Source organism: Rana temporaria, chromosome 6, assembly GCF_905171775.1.
Source record: "Rana temporaria chromosome 6, aRanTem1.1, whole genome shotgun sequence".
Classification (NCBI taxonomy): domain Eukaryota; kingdom Metazoa; phylum Chordata; class Amphibia; order Anura; family Ranidae; genus Rana; species Rana temporaria.
The window spans coordinates 153,362,207-153,382,203 of NC_053494.1; the positions used below are offsets into that span (position 1 = coordinate 153,362,207).

General features: G+C 42.3%; 1 protein-coding gene across 4 annotated transcripts in view; it reads left to right on the plus strand.

Annotated features, from left to right (window-relative positions):
- NCKAP1 (NCK associated protein 1) overlaps nt 1-19,997 on the plus strand; it is a 189,948-nt gene that overhangs the window by 38,667 nt on the left and 131,284 nt on the right. For 2 of the 4 annotated variants that reach the window (XM_040357629.1, XM_040357631.1), the window contains exons 2-3: nt 6,062-6,079; nt 8,641-8,751. In XM_040357629.1, the coding sequence (XP_040213563.1) occupies nt 6,062-6,079; nt 8,641-8,751 (129 nt within the window). The remainder of the gene's footprint in view (nt 1-6,061; nt 6,080-8,640; nt 8,752-19,997) is intronic. The other 2 variants (XM_040357630.1, XM_040357632.1) reach the window with 1 other exon arrangement.

The window sequence follows — 19,997 nt, forward strand, 5'->3', positions numbered from 1 at the left end:
TTGTGTCATGGCACCATCAGGACATACCTCGCCGGGGTGCAGCACCACCTGTCCCTGCAGGATCCCAATCGTACTTCTCCTTTTTCAGCCCACATCATCAAGGCTGCGTTAAGGGGTGTACAGAGGAGGTGCCCTCCAGTTATCACTTGTCGTCTCCCAGTCACAGGGCACATTTTCCGTGGCATGTCCGGGTTGCTGGATGGGCTACCGTTCGGGCGGTTCCTCAGTGGGGTACTCAAAGCGGCCATTTACTTAGCCTTTTTTGGGTTCCTCAGGCCAGGCGAATTTTGCCGTTCCGGTCCTGGTTCCCGGGTCCTCACGATCGGTCAGTTGGCCAGACATCCACACTGTTATAATTTGCTTATGACAGCCTGCAAGACCCAGCAGGTGGGGGCTGGCACCAACGTGACGTACTTCGAGACTGGTGGGTCGTGGTGTCCTGTGATGGTGCTAGATCAGCTCAGGATGTTGATTGGCAACAAACCCATGGACAGTCCCTTGCTCCCTTTCCCGGTGGCTCCTCTCACGACGGCCCAGTTCACCAGCCATTGCCGCACGTTGTGGGCTAGGTTGGGGTTGAACCCAGCTAACTGGTCAGGTCATTCATTCAGGATTGGGGCAGCCTCGGCAGCATCCCGTCAAGGAATCCCGGCCCACATCATCAGGAAGTTGGGGAGGTGGAATTCGGGTTGCTATGCCAGATATATTCCAGATCCGCAGGTTGAGATGGCTCGGGCCTTTATGCACCTTACTGATTAGGTTGTCTTTTCATTTGCATTAAACATTTTCATCATGTACCCCTGTGTCCTTTGCTTTTTTGGCCCCTTTTAGGCATACTGACCACGTGACCATTCGGCACACTCTCAGGTCTTGTTCAGGTTATCTTTCCATATTCGCATCCTCAGTCCATGTGGAGACTCCAAGTACAAATGGGAAGGCCGGCCGTAGGCGGGCCTGAATTTGTAGGAGGAGTCGGGGGGTTCATAAACCCGCCCTCCTTTCTCCTTCCCCACGGCCGGACCTTCTCGTTTGTCCCCACCCTCCCATTCCCCCTTTTTTATTTCATTTCATTCATGCATTTCATACTTGGGTATGCCCCCTTTTAGGCATACTGACCACGTGACCATTCGGCACACTCTCAGGTCTTGTTCAGGTTATCTTTCCATATTCGCATCCTCAGTCCATGTGGAGACTCCAAGTACAAATGTAAATAGCAGACAGAATGACAGAGGAGCGGACATTGGACACCAAATATGTGAGTTTATTTAAGCTATGCTATTAACTATTTAACAACCCCCCCCCCCCCCCCAAAAAATCGTATTTGCGTGGGAGATCCGCTTTAAGGCTTCCAAAACAGCTTTGTCAGCCCGTTTTACAAAGTTTTTATAGCTAAAGCTGCAATTTACATACAGAACTAATCTTTCTTGGTAAACCCTTAGACCCCTTTCACACTGACGCTTTTTTACAGCGTTTTAGCATTAAAAATAGTGCTATTAAAACGCTCATAAAACGCTCTCCATGCATCTCAATGGACCCTTTCACATTGAGTCCTGCAAGCAGCATCTTTGGAGCAGCTTTTGGGCACTGAAAAAAAAAAACGCTCCAAAAACGCCCCTCTCCATTGAAATGAATTGAAAGCGCTGTAAAACCGCCTTACCCTTTCACACTGAGGCACTAAACGCCCTAAAACGTTAGGGTCTTAGCGGTGCTTTACCAGCACATTGGGATTGCAGATGAGGCTTCGCTCGAAAAACCCCCCAGTGTGAAAGGGGCCTTAGTAACCTGGGAATTTTGTCTTGTTAATACTGTATGTATATATGTTTTTTTTTTTTTTTGATTATAGTAAAAACAAAAGCAAAACTCAAACTATATATGTTTTTTTTTTTTGTTTTTTTTGTATACAAGTATAACTAAAGGCAAAACCTTTTCCTTTTAGAGAGGGGACTGGTAAGCTTCGCGCTTGGAGCAACTTCTCCTTCTCCTTCTATTGGCCAATAGAATAATACTACAGTCAGGTGGCGCTTCCAGCTTCTCCCTTTTGTCTCATATACACAGAGCCAGCACTCTGAGGACAGCAGCCCGCCCTTACCATCATTTTATTTTTAACCCTTGAACTACCTGATTTGCTCATGGACTGATGACCTAGTAAACTTCAATTGTAATTATTTTGTGTGCTCTGCATTTGCGCTTGGTTATTAACCTTTTGTTTTGCTGTCTGCATCGTTAAAGATTTGTCCTGTTTACTGTTTTCATTGAAGGTAAAAGAAAAGCCCAGCTTTTGGGTTGTTCCCAGAAAAGTAATAACAGGGAAATCTACCAATGATAACACTAGTTCTGGTGACCTGGGGGTCACCAAGGAATTCCCTAAATTTCCAGTCATTTCCAGTCACTTCCTGTGTTGGCTATGGCACAGTCAGGAAGTGAAGGGAAATCTCCCCAATGGGACACAGATGAGGAAAAAGAAATCTAACAGGGGTTATTCTAACCCTCCCTTGCACTATTCTAAATGGGGGGGGTGAAAAGTTTTGTCTAAAGCAGGGCTCGACAAATCCCGGTCGCCAGGTTTTTTGTGAAGTCCCCAGCTCTTCCCTGTGTGAGCTGGCGCCATCTGGTGGTGGCCGTTGGTATTACAAGTTAAGCATTACAACTTAAACAGCAATTCTAATGTAATTTTTCACTATTTTCACTGCCATCTTCTTCCCTCTAATTAGAACCCCCAAACATTATATATATATATTTTTTTATCCTAACACCCTAGAGAATAAAATGGCGATCGTTGCAATACTTTCTGTCACGCCGTATTTGCGCAGCAGTCTTACAAGCGCACTTTTTTGAGAAAAAATTACACTTTTTTTTTTTTTAATTAAAAAATAAGACAACAGTAAAGTTATCCCCATTTTTTTTTAATATTATGAAAGATAATGTTACGCCGAGTAAATTGATACCCAACATGTCACGCTTCAAAATTGCGTCCGCTCGTGGAATGGCGACAAACTTTTACCCTTTAAAATCTTCATAGGCGACGTTTAAAAAAAATCTTCAGGTTGCATGTTTTGAGTTACAGAGGAGGTCTAGGGCTAGAATTATTGCTCTACCAATCGCGGCGATGCCTCACATGTGTGGTTTAACTTTTTTAGCTGGCTCCTAGATTCCAAGCAAATTTGTCAAACCTTGCAATAGTTCTACTTTTAGGATTGTTGTATGCGTCCATTATGGGATGAATGACCATCCTTTTCTAATTGTTTGCTCTTTGAACATTAGCCGACATCTTCTGGATTGTAATAACCCTGTACTGTACCTGCAATGTTGTGACTGTTGTTCAGAGTCTGGTTTCTAAGGCTGACAATACAGCTCGAAAGGACTAAAAAGTATAGCTTTAAAGTGTTACACCGCTTGTACCTACAGGTAAGCCTATAATGAGGCTTACCTGTAGGTACTGTAAATATCTCCCAAACTTGCGCAGTTTAGGAGAGCTTCACTATATACACTGTCGATGTCTTTGGTGCATGCGCACTGAAGAAACAGCCCGCTGGTGCAGGTTTTTCAGGGCTAGTTCTGTGACCGTTGGCTCCTGCACGCATGCACCGTAGTGACGTCATCGACCAATCGGCAACACCGGAGCCTGCGAACCCGGATATAACTCAGTGAAAGATGTCGCCGTGGGAGCGGAGTGTGGGCGGCACTGCAGGGTATCGCTCAAGGGTAAGTATTTCATAATGAGCTAGTATGCGTTACAAATAAGAATGAAAACATAAAAAATGTAAACAATTAAGCCATATGGTTTTTATAAATGTTCAAAAAATATAATTGGAAGTGTTTAAAAATACATTGTTTATTTTGATTATGTACATGAGGGCAGCCATGTTCTCTTATTGTGTATGCAGTCTGCTTATCTCGCCGCACATCTCCTGGTCACAGTTGGTCTGATTATTTGATCTTGCAAGCAGGGATGCACCAATGCCAATTTTGTTACAGCATGTACAATTACCATTTTTTTTTTTATACCAATTACCGATATTTGCCACTGCCAGCAATGGTACCAAGCATTGAAAGGTGTTTTTTTTTTTTTTTTTCAAATGAAATGCATTTATTTAATTTTGTGCGCTTTTTTTTTTTTTTTTTTTATGTAAAATGTGTAAATATATGTTCACGTTAAAGTAAATTATGAACAAAGCAAACAAACATTTTTTTAATTATTTATAAAATGGACGTAAACAAAAAAAAAATGGAGGCGGAAAATAAGATAATAAGTAATAATAATAAGAAGAAATAATAAGAATTAAGAAAATAATTTGGGCTGATTAAAGTAAATTTAGTTAAACAGAGGAACATTTAATATATATAAAAATAAATTCTATAAAAAAAAAAAAAGGTAATTTAATGAACAGGTTGCTTTTAGACCTCTTTCACACTGGGGCTGTTTTCAGGCGCTTTAGAGTTAGAAAACCGCCTCTCATTCATTCCAATGCGCCTTTTCACACGGAGGCGGTGCACTTGTAGGACGGGGAAAAAGAGTCCTGCAAGCAGCATCTTTGGGGCGAGTTGGGAGCGCTGTAATAAACAGAGCTTCCAAAATGCCACCTTTATTGGAATGAGTGGGCAGCGCTTTCAAAGCGCCGCAAAACCAGAGTTTTTAACCCCTTTTAGTGGCTGGAAAACGGCGCTAAATGCGTCACTAAAACGAGCAGCGATTGGCCGCGGCCCCAGTGCAAAAGGGGTCTTGCACTGACCTTGTCTGCAGAAAGTTCATCCCTTTTTTGATCTGTAGATGAATAAACAGAAGGAATCAAAACAATGTTTTCTTTTTATCTTTCTGTTTTGGAGGCTGAGCAATGCTGATAGACATTGCCCGGCTGCTTTATTTTTATTTTACAGCTCCAATTGCCAGGACTTTGTTCACACTTCAGCTGTCTAAGGGGAACCCCACTGACAGCGGAGTGAGTCGTCGATTGTTAAGGATGCGGCGGCCCGCTCCTTAACAACTGTTACATTTTTTTTTTTTTAAAACAATTTTTATTGTTTTTTTTACATAAACATCCAGAAAGGAAAAAGGCACACTGGTTGTTACAAAATCTGCATGAAGTGGCATATAACAAACATTTCATACCCCCACTCCTTGTTCCCTCCCGGTACGTAACTGCCCCGGTCCCTCAACGGAGGGACAATTTGTCACCAGATGGCCCAAACTGGTCCTCCGGCGCAAATACTTGACTGTCAGTAAAAGAACCAGATAGAAACATGACATGCCATTCACCACCAACATTCACACCAGCTCACACCCACATAGAACCATACCGGCCTGAAAGGGCTTAACCCCCACTGATTGTAGGCGTGTATAGAACGTTGTAACCAGTTTCTCTATATCTGAGTAGGACATGAGTGCCTCCAGAGGCGATTCCGTGAGCCCCTGGGTCAGGCCCCCAAACTGAGCCCGAACCGCATGGCGGAGGGACATATACCTGAATAGAAATTTCGCCTGTACCCCATTGCGGGCCCGCAATTCCTCAAACGAAAGAAATTGGTCATTAATAAAAATGTGGGAAGCACGTGTGATCCCAACCTGGGTCCACCACCCAGAGTCGGGATGTAACAACTGTTGATTGGTGGCTATGTTTTTTTGTTTTACGTTTCTCATCTGTCGGTGGGGGAATCCCGCTGACAGCTGAAAGAACCGAGCATGAAAGTATCTGTTTCAGGTATTGGAGCAATTGCACGAGTGCCAATAAATGCTTAGTATCGATACCGATATCGGTGCAACCCTACAGTATAAGTTTTTTTCCTTTTTTTTGTTTTCTTTTTTTTTATTCACTCCGAATAATGCAATGTACAATGCTGATAGGGCCTGTTTTTGATCTGAAATGTGACTTTTAATGATGGCTCCAGTTGAACAAGCGATTACTTTCTCAATGTTTTTTTTCCCTTGCATGCACTGACTTTTTACATACTAACGACTAGAGTGCCTTTAAGAACAAATGTCTTGTTGTGTAAAATGTTGTGTTTTTAGTAAGCTGCATAATGTCTCTATGTAATTCTCTTTCTCTCTATTTAAATGCTTTCCCAGCAAGGACAAGTTTGGAAGGTTTGCATTGCTTTTCACCTTCCCTTTTGCCCACTTTAAATCTCTGGATTCATAAACCATGACTTCTCTCTGTAATCTACAGCACAACCATATAACCCACTGATCAGAATTGAATAGCAATAACCGGCCTCCCTAATGACTGTGTATGTTTCCCCCGAGCATGCAGGCCCCTTTGTGCATGTATGACTGCTTTATTGAATGTGTTTGTTTTTTTTGTTTTTTTTTCCTCTCTTGGATTTTATTTTTTTCTTTACAAGATTGTGTTTTTGGTCTTTTGCTTTTCTAGCCATTTTAAATTTGTTATTGGACTTGTTACACTTTGCTGCAGAACACGGCACAGTTAAAGCCATGATTGTGGCTGTATTATGTCCTGTGCTGACCATGCTTAATATATGTATAGAAAGCTGCTTTAAATGTCTCTCCATCGCACCACTTGTCCACACGTTTCATTTTCATTCTCCCTATTTGATAATATAGTTTATTTAAAGTCTCTTTATGCTACTTATTGGTGTTTTAAGAATGAGTGCATATGATCTGTTTTGTGCTTCTTGGTTAGTGGGATATTTCAGCTTAGAATTATTAAACGGTTGTTCACTTTTTTAAAACAAACTATTAAATAACTGCACTTCCTTGTTCAGCTAGGTCCCTTCACTGTTTTAAAGCGGAGGTCCTCACAAAAATGGAACCTCCGCTGTCCCGATCCCCCCCCCCCCCTCCTCCTCTTCCAGTGTCACATTTGGCACCTTTCAGGGTGGAGGGGGGTGTAGATACCTGTCTAAGACAGGTATTTGCACCCGCTTCCGGGCATAGACCCCCGCATGTCCGGCGCTCCCTCGCTGTCTTCTGGGTGTCACATGGGTCCCAGAAGACAGCAGGGACCAGTGGCATTGCGCAATTCATTAGGGAACCAGGAAGTGAAGCCGCAAGGCGGCAGCATTCGAGGGACGGCGCGACCTCGGGGGCCGATATCGCGGGCACGCTGGACAGATAAGTGTCCTTATTTTAAAAGTCTTTTGCGCAAGGTTGGCTTGGTTCACTGTTGCATCAGTATTGCACCCCCCCCCCCTCAGATCAGTGAATTTGCTAGGGCCTCACTAAGGTTTAGGAAAGAAACAATAATCGGGTCTATCATTTTTTTTGTAGTACGATTGCTCAGAACAGATCAGGTTATTTGAAAATGGAATAAAACCAATGTTGTCACCATGACACCTGTTAAAAAAAAAAAAAAAAAAAAAACTCCCCCACCCTAATAAAGCATGTTTATATTGCTATTTCCGCATTGGAGCAATCAATATTCTTCAACTGTATACTTTCTTTATACGAAGGGGCAATTTATTGAATCTGTGTGATGGTGATCACACAGATTGGATATTTCAAGCAAACTACAACCCTCATGGCCAATTCCCAGTAGAATGCTGTCGGGAAACCTGCGTTCGGCACTGATGCCTCGCCCTGCCCTTGTGATCTGCAGCGGGTGTCCCGTGCAAAGTTAATGACACCCCAAGCACAATGCTGCTTAGTGGGGGTGCGTGCCCGCTGTGTACTCCGTGAGCGTGCCAGTGGGTCCTGTGGACTCTGTCCGCCGTGGATAGAAAAAGAATAAGAAAAGAATATTGCTATGGTAACTGATGCCATCCTGTCTTAAAAGGCAACTAGGGACAGCTTTGTGTGCAACTGGCTTACGTAAAGGGGTAGGTCACCTTTTCAGAAAAAAAATGGCTAATAATTAATATAGGGTGGTGGAAAGGGAAGCAGAATGAAAGCTGGGGGTGGAAATGAGCTTTGTACAAGATGACAAGTTCTGTTCCATTGTTAGAGCTCCTTTTTCTCCCTGCCAGCACTTCAGAACCCCGGGGGTAGCCACTTCTTTACTATGCTACAACCTGACCACCTAGCACTGAAGTGGCTGGTATATAGATACAAATATTTAGAATAGTTTTAGTGGGGTTCTACATGAGTTTGGGCCCTAAGGTGGGCAAGAAGCATTTGAAACGCTGGTTATTATCAATTAGGGAGTTGTCATTCTGAACGTGTGTGGACACATCACCATTTCTTCTGTTCTTGTTTTTTCTGTTTTTATGTGTACTGTAGATAAAAAATTTTTTTTTTTTTTTTTGTTTTTTTTAATCCTGTCCTTGGAACACATTTTTCTTTTCGTTCCTCCTTTTTTTCTTTCCTACGTTTTTTTCTTTTCTTTCTTTTGGCATCAAAAACCAAAGCTAAATGTTTTGTTCTTTCTTTCTGAATGCTCATTTACCATTTATTTATTTATTTTTTATGCGGACAGCTCTACCTCAAACTTTATGTGAATATTTTATTTCATCTAGGTTTAACACGGCACTTTTCACACTGCTTCAAACATCTCCATCGCTTTTTTTTATTCATGTAGGATAACTTCTATCTTCCTTCTGCTTCATTCTTGGTTCCAGCTCTGAAAACCCTTGCACTGCCTGTTGTTGTTTTTTTTTTTTTTTTTTTTTCTCATTTTACAGTCTTTTCAGTCTGGTGGTGACTGTATTTGGAAAAAACAAATCTAACTTTTTCCCATTCATTTTTGATAGGCATGTGGGGACCCTAAAGCCAAACCTTCTTACCTGATCGATAAAAATTTGGAATCTGCTGTCAAGTTTATTGTCCGGAAATTTCCAGCAGTGGAAACCCGCAACAACAATGTAAGTACAATTTTTATCATTTGGAAGAGAAATATTGTACACTTATACTCTCGGTAGATGACCAGACTTCTCTCTGTTTATGGCTTTTGATTTCCTTTTTTATGGTAGCTTATATGATGAAGACTGTGATATACAACTGATAGTTATAGATATATCTATTCATAATAGGCTAGTTTACTACGCCCAACATACAGGTGCATAATCCATGATTGTTGCCTATAGGTTTTGGCTTTTAGACCCCACTTATTCATGTGTTTGATCTCCTGAGTTTTAGCTCTAGGACCATGGTCGCATAGGACATGCTATAAGTTGCCTCAATATATTTATCCCAGGGCTGTGGAGTCGGTAGATAAATGTTCCGACTCCTCAGTTTTATGTAACTCCGACTCCCCGACTCCGATGTATTAATATGCAAATGTATTTTATACATTCCTTGAGGAAAAGAAACGCAACCTACCACAGGACTACTGGCTGGGAAGCCTACAGTCGACTGTATTGCGCAGTTTAAGCAAAAGACAAACACAATGAAAACAATCAAGTGGCTGGATAGTAGCAGCAGGCATAAACATCAGGAACAGGATCTTTACCAGTTCAAAAATACAAACCACATTATTTGGTTGTTTTAGAACAAAAACAAAGCTTATCTATAATGAACCAAAAACAAAATCTGTAAAACCTAGAAATGGTTTATATTAATCTTGAAATGTAGTTATAGGCTTAGCAAATGCAAATCAATTCAATGTAGAGTTCTAAGGAAGAGAATTGCCTCTGCCAGATCCTCTTTCATAGAGGCTCTTAAGTCAGACTTTATTATTTTTAGGGCTGAAAATAATCTTTCGACACTGACTTGGGTGGGTGGCATTGCAGTAACTATTCTGGCCACATCACTAACGATCTCTGGATAAACAAGGATGGCTTCTTCAACAGTAAGTTTTGATGAGCGATCATACTTTTCAACTTCTTTTAGTGCTTTATAAAACTCCTGTTGGAATTTTTTTATTTGGACACTTACTGGTTCTCTAACATGCGTTCCCTGTAAAAGCAGAACACAACACTATGGAAAGTATAAGTATTGCAGCTCCTAATTGTGCGTTGCGTGCCATATAGTGAAGCACATGAAAAGCATGCTTCTTCACGGTCACTTAACGTGTTCGTTTTGCGGTTACGTGAGGCACTGCATGCATTGGTCTTTATTCTTACAGTAGAGAAGTCATTAATTATAACTTTTTGTGAATTGGGACATTTAAACGTGCTTTTTTTTTTATTTATTTTTATTCCAATCTAAATTTAGTAGGAGTCGGTGCATTTTTTGCCGACTCCGACTCCAGGTACCCAAAATTTCTCCCGACTCCTCGACTCCGACTCCACAGCCCTGATTTATCCTTTAATGGGAGAACTTCAACCCACACACACAGGGTGCTGTTGGAGCCACTACAATTGGTTTTAATAGATACTGACTAGTTGGTGTTGCTTAGACCTGAACCTAAATGATAGAACTGGTGGTGTAATTAGTCAGGCATTGACCACCCTGTAGAAAAAATGTGTCCTTTGTTTCCATACTGAGATTGTTTTCCATTGATGTGGCGCTCTGGGAGTAAAGGTGTGCTGTGGCACCCTATGGTGTCTGCTGTGCAATGCTGGTCTACGTCAGTGATGGTGAACCTTGGCACCCCAGATGTTTTGGAAAAAGCTAAAGACCCACCTCTTCTGAAAGACCTGTACAACTCTGGATGCCAAGCGCCTTGAGGCAATTAAGTTCGCATTTTCTGCGCTATACAAGTTACTCACTCACTCACATTTCCCATGATGCTCATGCACTCTGCAGTGTAGTTGAGCATCAAGGGAAATGTAGTTCCAAAACATCTGGGGTGCCAAGGTTCGCCATCACGGTCTACGTCAAACCTTTAACGCAGAAGTACAGTCAAAGCTTGTTTGGCTGTGCTTCTCATGTGAACCACAGGCATGTAGTTCATCTGCACTCCTTTGACCAGTTTTCACCGAACAGCGGACTGAAGCCTGCTGTTGGCTGACTTCACGGAGCCAGTCTAGGCCGGTGCAAGATCGCGACAAAGTCGGTATCTGCCCACAACCTTGGACTGGCACCTGGCTCAGCTTCTTGGCATGCCACTGAGAGACTGAGCCAGCCCCTTCTGCCCCATCCACAGCCTAGTGCTCCAGTGAGCAGGAAGCAGAGAAGAGAGCCGTGGACTGATAGTCACGGAGCTCTGAGAACTTGAGCCATCAGCTGTTTTTGATTGGACTATCCTCAGTCTGAGAGGCGGCGGGAGGCAGATGCAGCATCAGGCCGATGCTACATCAACCTATTTAAGTATGATTTTGAAAAATGACAAAAATAAAAACTTCTCTTTTAAGGATCAATTTGAATCCTTTGCATATTGGTGCTCCTGAAGGACAGAGACATACTAACAGCAGGATATGCATCACTTTTTATTTTTGCTGAGGCATTGGATTTTCCATTCAATTTGTGTCATAAATGAACCTCGGTTTTCTGGCGGGGGTTGCCTGTTTGTAGTCATCATTTTTTACAAAATGCTTCTAGTGGGATTTTAAAGGCAACCAAATCAATAAAAGAAAATCCAAAAGTATTAAAAGCCACAAGTTTTATTACAAATGTTAGGATCCAACATATAATAGGAACTTGTTCCAAACAACCGTGTCACCATATACAATATTTGAAAGTACAAAACCGCCAGTATTCACAGTGTGGTACACCCAGTCTTGTGCTTGCTGTTGTGTGTTTTTTTTTTTTTTTTGTTTTGTTTTTTTCACACCCAGTCCTATTTACTGGTAAAATCCAACAGGTTTTGGGAAAAAAAAATATATATATATATATATATATATATATATATATATATATATATATATATATACACAAAATTATTCATCAGGGATAAGTAGACCACAAAAAGAATCATCATCTGCCTATCACTGGCGTCCAAAAAAAACACCAGGTGAGTATCCAAGGCCCACTGCGGGAACATAAGGGGACACACAAGTATTGCTGCTGAGGTTCAATCCTATGGTCCTCTCCATAAATGCATTCCAAGCTGGCTGCATATCTCCATAATGTTGTTCCCAATAGTGGCCATGGTACAGTTTCCCTCCTATTTTATATGTTGGATTTTAACATTTGTAATAAAACTTGTGACTTTTGATACTTTTGGATAGTCTTGTAACTTTTTTTGGTGGCCTTTGAAATTCACTAGATATATTTTAGTAAATTATGACCATGGAACGTGTGTGTGTGTGTGTGTACTGGACTAAAGTTCTTGATTAAAATGTCTGTCCACCGAAATTTTTTGTGGTTGGTACCTGACCTTGGAGATTCCAGTGGGGGAGATGCTTGTCATTGTTCCTGCGCGCAATGACGTTTTCTGTCGTCTTGTTCCTCATTTTCTCACCTTGCATGTTGCATTCTCCATTATGTAAATTAAACGTCAGCTAGGGAAGTTTCTTCTAACTAAAGCAAGTATGTTGCCTTGGGAACTAGAGATCCTCGGGTGTTCTGAATAGATACCAGACACGTAAATGTATGAATCTTTCATAGATGGCCCTGCTGAATTACAATAATCTGTACTGGTTTTGTCTGGAGTTAGTAATTTGCACCCTCTTGTTTTATTTAAAACGGAACTCCACTTTATTTATTTTTGAAAAAAATATTCCCCTCTGGGTGATCTAACACTGTTGCAGATTGTTACCCTTTGTTGTTTTGAAGGAATAGCTGTTTGTGTCTATGTTCAGAGTAAGTCTGTATGGGAGTAAATTTATATTAGGGCCTGTTCACACCAGACGCAGTTCCGTGCACGTTTTTTCTGAACTGAAAATGCATGCACAGTGTTTTCTATGTATTCCAAAGGCTCTAGTTGGCTCTAGTTCACACCATGCAGTCAGTTTCTGGTGCAGAAACTGACTGCATGGTGTGAACTAGAGCCATTGTAATACATGGGAAAACACTGCGCATGCATTTTGTGCAGAAAAAAAAGCACACGGAACTGCGTCTGATGTGAACTGGCCCTTAACCACTTACCCCCGGACCATATTGCTGCCCAAAGACCAGAGTACTTTTTTCGATTCGGGACTGCGTCGCTTTAACAGACAATTGCGCGGTCGTGCGACGTGGCTCCCAAACAAAATTGGCGTCCTTTTTTTCCCACAAATAGAGCTTTCTTTTGGTGGTATTTGATCACCTCTGCGGTTTTTAGTTTTTGCGCTATAAACAAAAATAGAGAGCCAATTTTGAAAAAAATGAATATTTTTTTACATTTTGCTATAATAAATATCCCCCAAAAATATATAAAAAATCATTTTTTTCCCTCAGTTTAGGCCGATACGTTTTTCTTCTACATATTTTTCGTAAAAAAAATCGCAATAAGCGTTTATTGATTGGTTTGCGCAAAAAGTTATAGCGTTTACAAAATAGGGAGTATTTTTATGTCATTTTTATTATTTTTTTTACTAGTAATGGCGGCGATCAGCAATTTTTTTTTCGGTATTGCGACATTATGGCGGACACTTTTGACACATTTTTGGGACCATTGGCATTTTTATAGCGATCAGTGCTATAAAAATGCATTGGATTACTATAAAAATGCCACTGGCAGTGAAGGGGTTAACACTAGGGGGCGGGGAAGGGGTTAAGTATGCCTGGGTGTGTTCTTACTGTGGGGGGGGGGGGTGGCCTCACTAGGGGAAACACTGATCCTCGGTTCATACATTGTATGAACCGAAGATCAGCATTTCCCCTGCTGACAGGACCGGGAGCTGTGTGTTTACACACACAGCTCCCGGTCCCCGCATTGTAACGAGCGATCGCGTGTGCCCGGCGGCGATCGCGCCCGCCGGGCACACGCACGGGAGTCGGGGGCGAGCGGGGGGTGCACGCGCCTAGTGGCGGCTGGGAGAGAGGACGTCCTATTACGTACTCTCGCCCAGCAGAGCCACCTTGTGGACGTATAACGACGGTGCGCGGTCGGCAAGTGGTTAATCAGCTGCTGCACCTGCAGGGCTTTGAGTTAAATTGTTGTGTCTGCGTCCCTTCAGGCATGATTTCCCTTTTGAGAGGGAAAAATTACATTTTGTAGCAGGGAAGCTCAAAATTTAATTTATCTTGATGTTGACTTTTTGAAAATTGGTGAGCTGATCACACAAGCAGGACACCTCCAGGTAGCTATATTGCATTTTAAAGAAACTTACAGAGCTGCAGATTGAAAAGGAAAGGTCATTTTTATTAATGTTCAATTACAATATGACTTGTGTTACAATTGTATACGCTGTAAAAAAGTGGATTTACCTTTTTAAAGTTGAGCTCTGGGGAAACAAAGTCCTCCTTTTTTAGCGGGGCTGCTCCCATGCTGCAAGAGTTTGTGTAGGACTGTATAGGGGGTTTGGGTACAACACTTTTGTCCACTCCCGCAGGCTCCTCTGCACTGCTACACTGGACCCTGCAGCTTATCTCCCCTGTACTCCGGTATTGATCATCGGATGCTATCAATACTAATGCAGGGTCCATAACCTGCATTGGACATCAGGACGCTGAGGGACAGTACACTGCCAGACTGAATATGTAAAATGGCTTTTACTATGCCCTAGAAACGAGCAGTTAACCTTGCTATTTGGCATACTGCAAAGGAGGACTTTTCAGTTTCCCAGAGTTGGGTTTTACCGAAGATCTAAAACGGCATATAATATGTTTTGAGCAATCATCTTTTTAAATTGTCAGCCATCGTTAAAATAATACCGAGTAATACCAGAAAGCTCACCCTGAGCAATCAAGAAGCCATTGAAGTTCATATAATTAGACAGAAAGTGTTCTGTAAGAGATCAGCAGTGCTAAGATGCAAAAAAATAAAAAAACAAGTAGGAAAGACGATTCACAGGGCATACTAAATGTCCTTCCGTCCTTTGAGATTTCCTTTAGTATACAGAGCCATGCAGTATGTGAATGCTTTATAAATAAAGGATGGCAATACCTTTAAAGCGAAACTCCACTCAAAAAGAGAAGCTCCGCTTGTCTGCCTCCAACCCCCCTCTTTAGTGCCGCATTTCGCACCGTGTGTTGGGGGGGGGGGGGGGGGGGTGGAGCGGGTACCTGGTTTTGACAGGTACCCACTTCCTGCTGAGTTTGCTGTGGCAAACTTGGCTGCCCCTTATTATCCAAGAGGGTGGTGCCAGCACCCGAGAGCCGATTCAAGAATCGGCTTGGGTGAGGACACCGCGGGATCCCTGGACAGGTAAGTGCCGTAAATGTCAGCATCTACAGTATTTGTAGCTGCTGACTTCTAATGTTTTGGAGCTCCACTTTAAGGCCTCTTGCACACAGTATTGATGTTTGAGCTTCTGCTTTTTTGGACGTAATTTCAGGCTTTTGTTTTGCACACATTTGCGCACGTATTATTACGTCTATGCGCATTCACAAGCACAATACCTTCCTAGGGAAAGTTTCATTCATATTTATGCTTGTGTGCACATATGCACATGTTTGCGCGCAACAGCGCAGAGTACTGAGCGGGAAAAACTGATTTTTTTTATTTATTTTTTTTGCCTGCATGTTTAAGATCAATAATAAAAATAAAAAAAAGCTGTACTGAGCTTTTTAAAGGTGCAGTGTGCAAGAGGCCCAAAATGTTCCATTTTCATTGTGTGCGTCCTCTGTGACAAGCATGCGAGGTGAAGGGAATGGAGGACTGCTGGTTTAAACCATCCAGAGGCAATTGATGTGAAGTACAGTCTTTGGGAACATGCCATCAAGTAAAGGAATCATTCCTTGGATAACCTGACATGATCACACAAGCCTTGTGTAGAGGAGGAGGGGTGGCCACCACGGATCAATGTCCTGCTACGTGTTCATGGAAGTTTCCATCAATGGATCGATCTCCATAAGAGGATTCCTTATCAGTAGGTTTTCTCTAATGAAGCCAAAGCAGTTTCTCTTTTGCAATGTTTTCTAGAGTGAATACTTTGCATGATGGGTAGGCTGCATAGTGCAGCAGCACGCCTTTTATTTCCAGCAATACCATAAAGGTGATTCACTGCCTGGGGATTAAGGGAAGTGAACTTGTCTGGTTTAACGTGTTCTGCCCATTGAGTACGCATCTGCAGTTGAGTGTGGTGTAAATAAAAGTGAGCGGCTATTGACATTTATTGCAGTGCTGCAAAAGTCTATGAAACAGCTGTTCACCTTATGGATTAGGCTGGGTGTGTTCTATGAAGTTCACGCTCACAGCTGATAAGCTAAGCAAATATTTGGGATGTGCAATGCATATGACTGACTTCGCTCATTGCATTCCTGCAGATGTGAAGACACACAGCTGACCTTTTGTGTTCTCTTTATCAGAGGCATTTTTTATGTGTTTAGCATATTCTGCATTGACTATTGAATCCTGCCCTTTCATGAATGGAGTCATTTTAGGAGTGAGCAAGTGCTGTGATTAAAAAAAAAAAAAAAAGAGGGAGATTTTTATATTCTCCATAGGTGACTCTTTAAAGCAGGGGTGTCAAACTCAATTTAATTGTGGGCCGCCTCAGCATTATGATTGCCTTTCAAAGGGCCGGTTGTATCTATAAGATTAGATGTCCAGCGCATCCCCTCCCCTTACATTAGATGTCAAGAGCCAACCCACCATCAGAAGTTGAGTCCCCCACTCTCCCTTACATCACAGTGCACTCCCTTTTCCTTATGCTGCTGCTGGGAAGAAGCTGGATGCATTGCTTGAAAGCGGAAAGTATGGGTCTGGAGTAGGGGACCAGAGGAGGGATGGAGCTGCAGGAGAGGTGCGAGGGCCACATGAAATGGCCTGGAGGGCCGGATTCGGCCCACGGGCCTTGTGTTTGACACCTGTGCTTTAAAGCCTTAGCAGTTTATCACTTTAGATTTACAGGTGCAAGAATTATTGCTCTCGCTCTGACGATCGCGGTGATGCCTCACGTTTGGTGCCATCACTGTTTACCTAAGCGTGCAGGACCCATGTGTGCGTTTGCCACAACCATGATCCTGGCACAACCACCTTCGTTCCAGGACGTGTATATATACAATAGGGAGCTGGTTAATGTCTTTTGACAGCCAAAAGTGATGCATGCTTTTACATTTTTCTTTTTTTTAATTAGTATTTTTTTTATTTTATTTTTTATAGCTGATCAGACACAAATTGGAGCTACGTGGCCAGTAAACAAAGAGTTGGAAGTGACGAAAATAGATGTTTGACGGTTCTGGCGTCACATGCATAGTTAGTTACATAATTAGTCGGGTTGAAAAAAGACACAAGTCCATCCAGTTCAACCACAAAAAGATAAACAAACAAAATAAAAAACACATAGTGGGAGGAACAGCTTCAGTTTCTCTCACTTTGAGGCCAGACATGGATGCAGGTGGTCGCATTGCTCCCAGGCTTCCCGGTCACTCAGGAGAGCCTGGTAATGGTGGCAATGGGAGGGGGGGTGGAACCCCCTCCCAACACTTGTAAAAGTATTCCAGTGGCTGCCCAGCCGATTAGGAATGCTTTTACACTAGGGAATCGCCAGCTGTAGCAAAATGACACCGGGGTCATGTTGTAGCCTCAACCATGATCCCGGCGCAACCACGGCGCGCGTGTGTATATATACAGTAGCCAGTAGGGAACTGGTTAATGTCTTATGAAAACCAAAGTGACAGACAAAGTCACTAAAAGTGACCCATGCTAGACTAAGTTTAGGGCCCCCTCTTGCCGATACTGTAGAAGTAGAAATGGTAGTCACTTTATTGATTGACTGCTAGGTTATATGCAAGCCATGTCCATGTCTAAGTGGCAGAGATCCCTCCCAGAAGCCATCTGATCTACATCTAGTAAAAATTGCCCCCCAAGAACCAGGTGTTTGTGGAATAAATCGTAAGACCACTTTTTTTTTAGTGCATCCGTGAGGATAAACCTTTAGGAGCCTTTTATTCTGACTTGTCTGTCAAAGTGTAGAGCTTGGGGCTGTCCTCATGATCCTGGCCTCACTACTTGTTCTGTCACTGACCTGAAACAAGCATGCAGATTGCGACTACAAACTTTTCAGGTTGCATGATTAATTTAGGTCAGTGGCTGACTTGAAAATGAAAGCACAGCCAGAGAATTTTACCAGGTCCACTCAGAAATGAAAGACGCCAACTTTTATTTTTTTTTTGCCCTTGTGTGTTCACTTTAAGGCTAGTGCAATACCAAAGTTGCGTGATTTAGAGAGTGACTTTGGAGTGCGACTTTGATCTAAGTTTACACTCTCTATCGGTTGTATCAAAATAGTGCAGGCACCTTTTCAAAGTCGCTGCAACTTTAAGTTGCATAGATACATCCTAGTGTATAGGATACTCAAGAGATAACATGGTGTACATTATAAATGCTTGCTATTCCAACTCATGTGACGTGTTCTAGGTGCAGTTATATGCATTAATCCTTAGTAAGAAATACGATTTTATAGTTTTCAATTTATTTTTTTAGAAGTCTTATAAGCTGACTTTCAATGCTGTTGTCATGTTAAAAAAAGAAACTGGTTATGCATTGCCCTTTTCCTGCTACAAAGAATGTGATGGGAGGTTCCAGGGCAAGAAAGACATGCTTGGTATATTTCATTGTATGTAGACTACGGGGCCGAAGGTTATTTTTCTAGATCATGAAAGATGTGTCCGTAAAAAATCGATGCAACTCCAATTACAAAAATAGTTGGGGCATTATTTGAAACTTACATAAAATCAGAATATAAACTATCTAATTCGTACTGAGAAAATGTAAAATGTGTATAAAAAAAAAAAAACATTCATTTTGAAATTGATAGCCACACCATGTCTCAAAGTTTGGGACAGGGCAACAAAAAGCTGGCAAAGTAAGTGGTACTAACAAGGAAGAGTTGGAAGAACATTTTGCAACTAATTGGGTTAATTGGCAACAGGTCAGTAACATGATTGGGGGGAGAGCATCTTAGAGAGTCAGTGTCGCAGCAGTAAAGACGGGTAGAGGTTCACCAGTCTATGAAAAACTGTCTACAAATTGTCAAACCATTTCAGAATAATGTTCCTCAACATAAAATTGCAAAGACTTTAAATATATCATCTGCAGTATATAATGCAGGGTTTGACAAATTTGCTTAGAATCTAGGAGCCAGCTAAAAAGGTTAGGAGCCAGAAAACGCGCCCGTCCCGACGAGCTCGCGCGCGGAAGCGAACACATACCTGAGTAGCGCCCGCATATGTAAACGGTATTCAAACCACACATGTGAGGTATCACCGCGATCGTTGGAGCGAGAGCAATAATTCTAGCCCTAGACCTCTGTAACTCAAAACATGCACCCTGTAGAATTTTTTTAAACGTCGCCTATGGAGATTTTAAAGGGTAAAAGTTTGACGGCATTCCACGAGCTGACGCAATTTTGAAGCGTGATATGTTGTGTATCAATTTACTCGGCGTAACATATTCTTTCACAATAAAAAAAAGAATTGGGATAACTTTACTGTTTTTAATTTTTTTTTAATTAAAAAAAGTGTATTTTTTCCCCAAAAAAGTGCGTTTGTAAGACTGCTGCCCAAATACGGTGTGACAGAAAGTTTTGCAACGATCGCCATTTTATTCTCTAGGGTGTTAGAATAAAAAAATATATATAATGTTTGGGAGTTCTAATTAGAGGGAAGGAGATGGCAGTGAAAACAGTGAAAAAACACTTTGAGAACTGTTTTACTTGTAATGCCAACGGCAACCACCAGATGGCGCAGGTCACATAAGTAAGCTTGGGCCTTCACAAGGCTGCAAAGCCACGGCCTCAATTACCGGCCGTTGTGGGCCCGCCGCAATCGCGCAGCGGGGGCCCACGGAGACACAGGATCCTGTGCCTCCGCACGCCCCCACCTCCCACGCTGCGTGATCGCGGCAGGCCCGCGACGGCCGGTGATTGAGTCCGCGGCTTTGCGGCCTCAATTACCGGTGGGCGCCAGGTCACGATTTCTTGTCGCAATTGCGACCGTGCGCCCGGATATTGTTGAGCCCTGATATAATGTCATAAGTCTCTGAGAATTTGAAGAAACCTCTGTGCACAAGGGACAAGGACAAAATGCAATATTGGATACTTGTGATCTTCGGGTCGTCAAACCGCACTGCATTAAAAACGGATATGATTCTGTGATGGACATCACTGCATGGGCTCAGGAATACATCCAAAATTCACTGTCTGTGAACACTGTTCGCAGTGTCATCCAAAAATACAAGGCAACACTCTTATGCAAA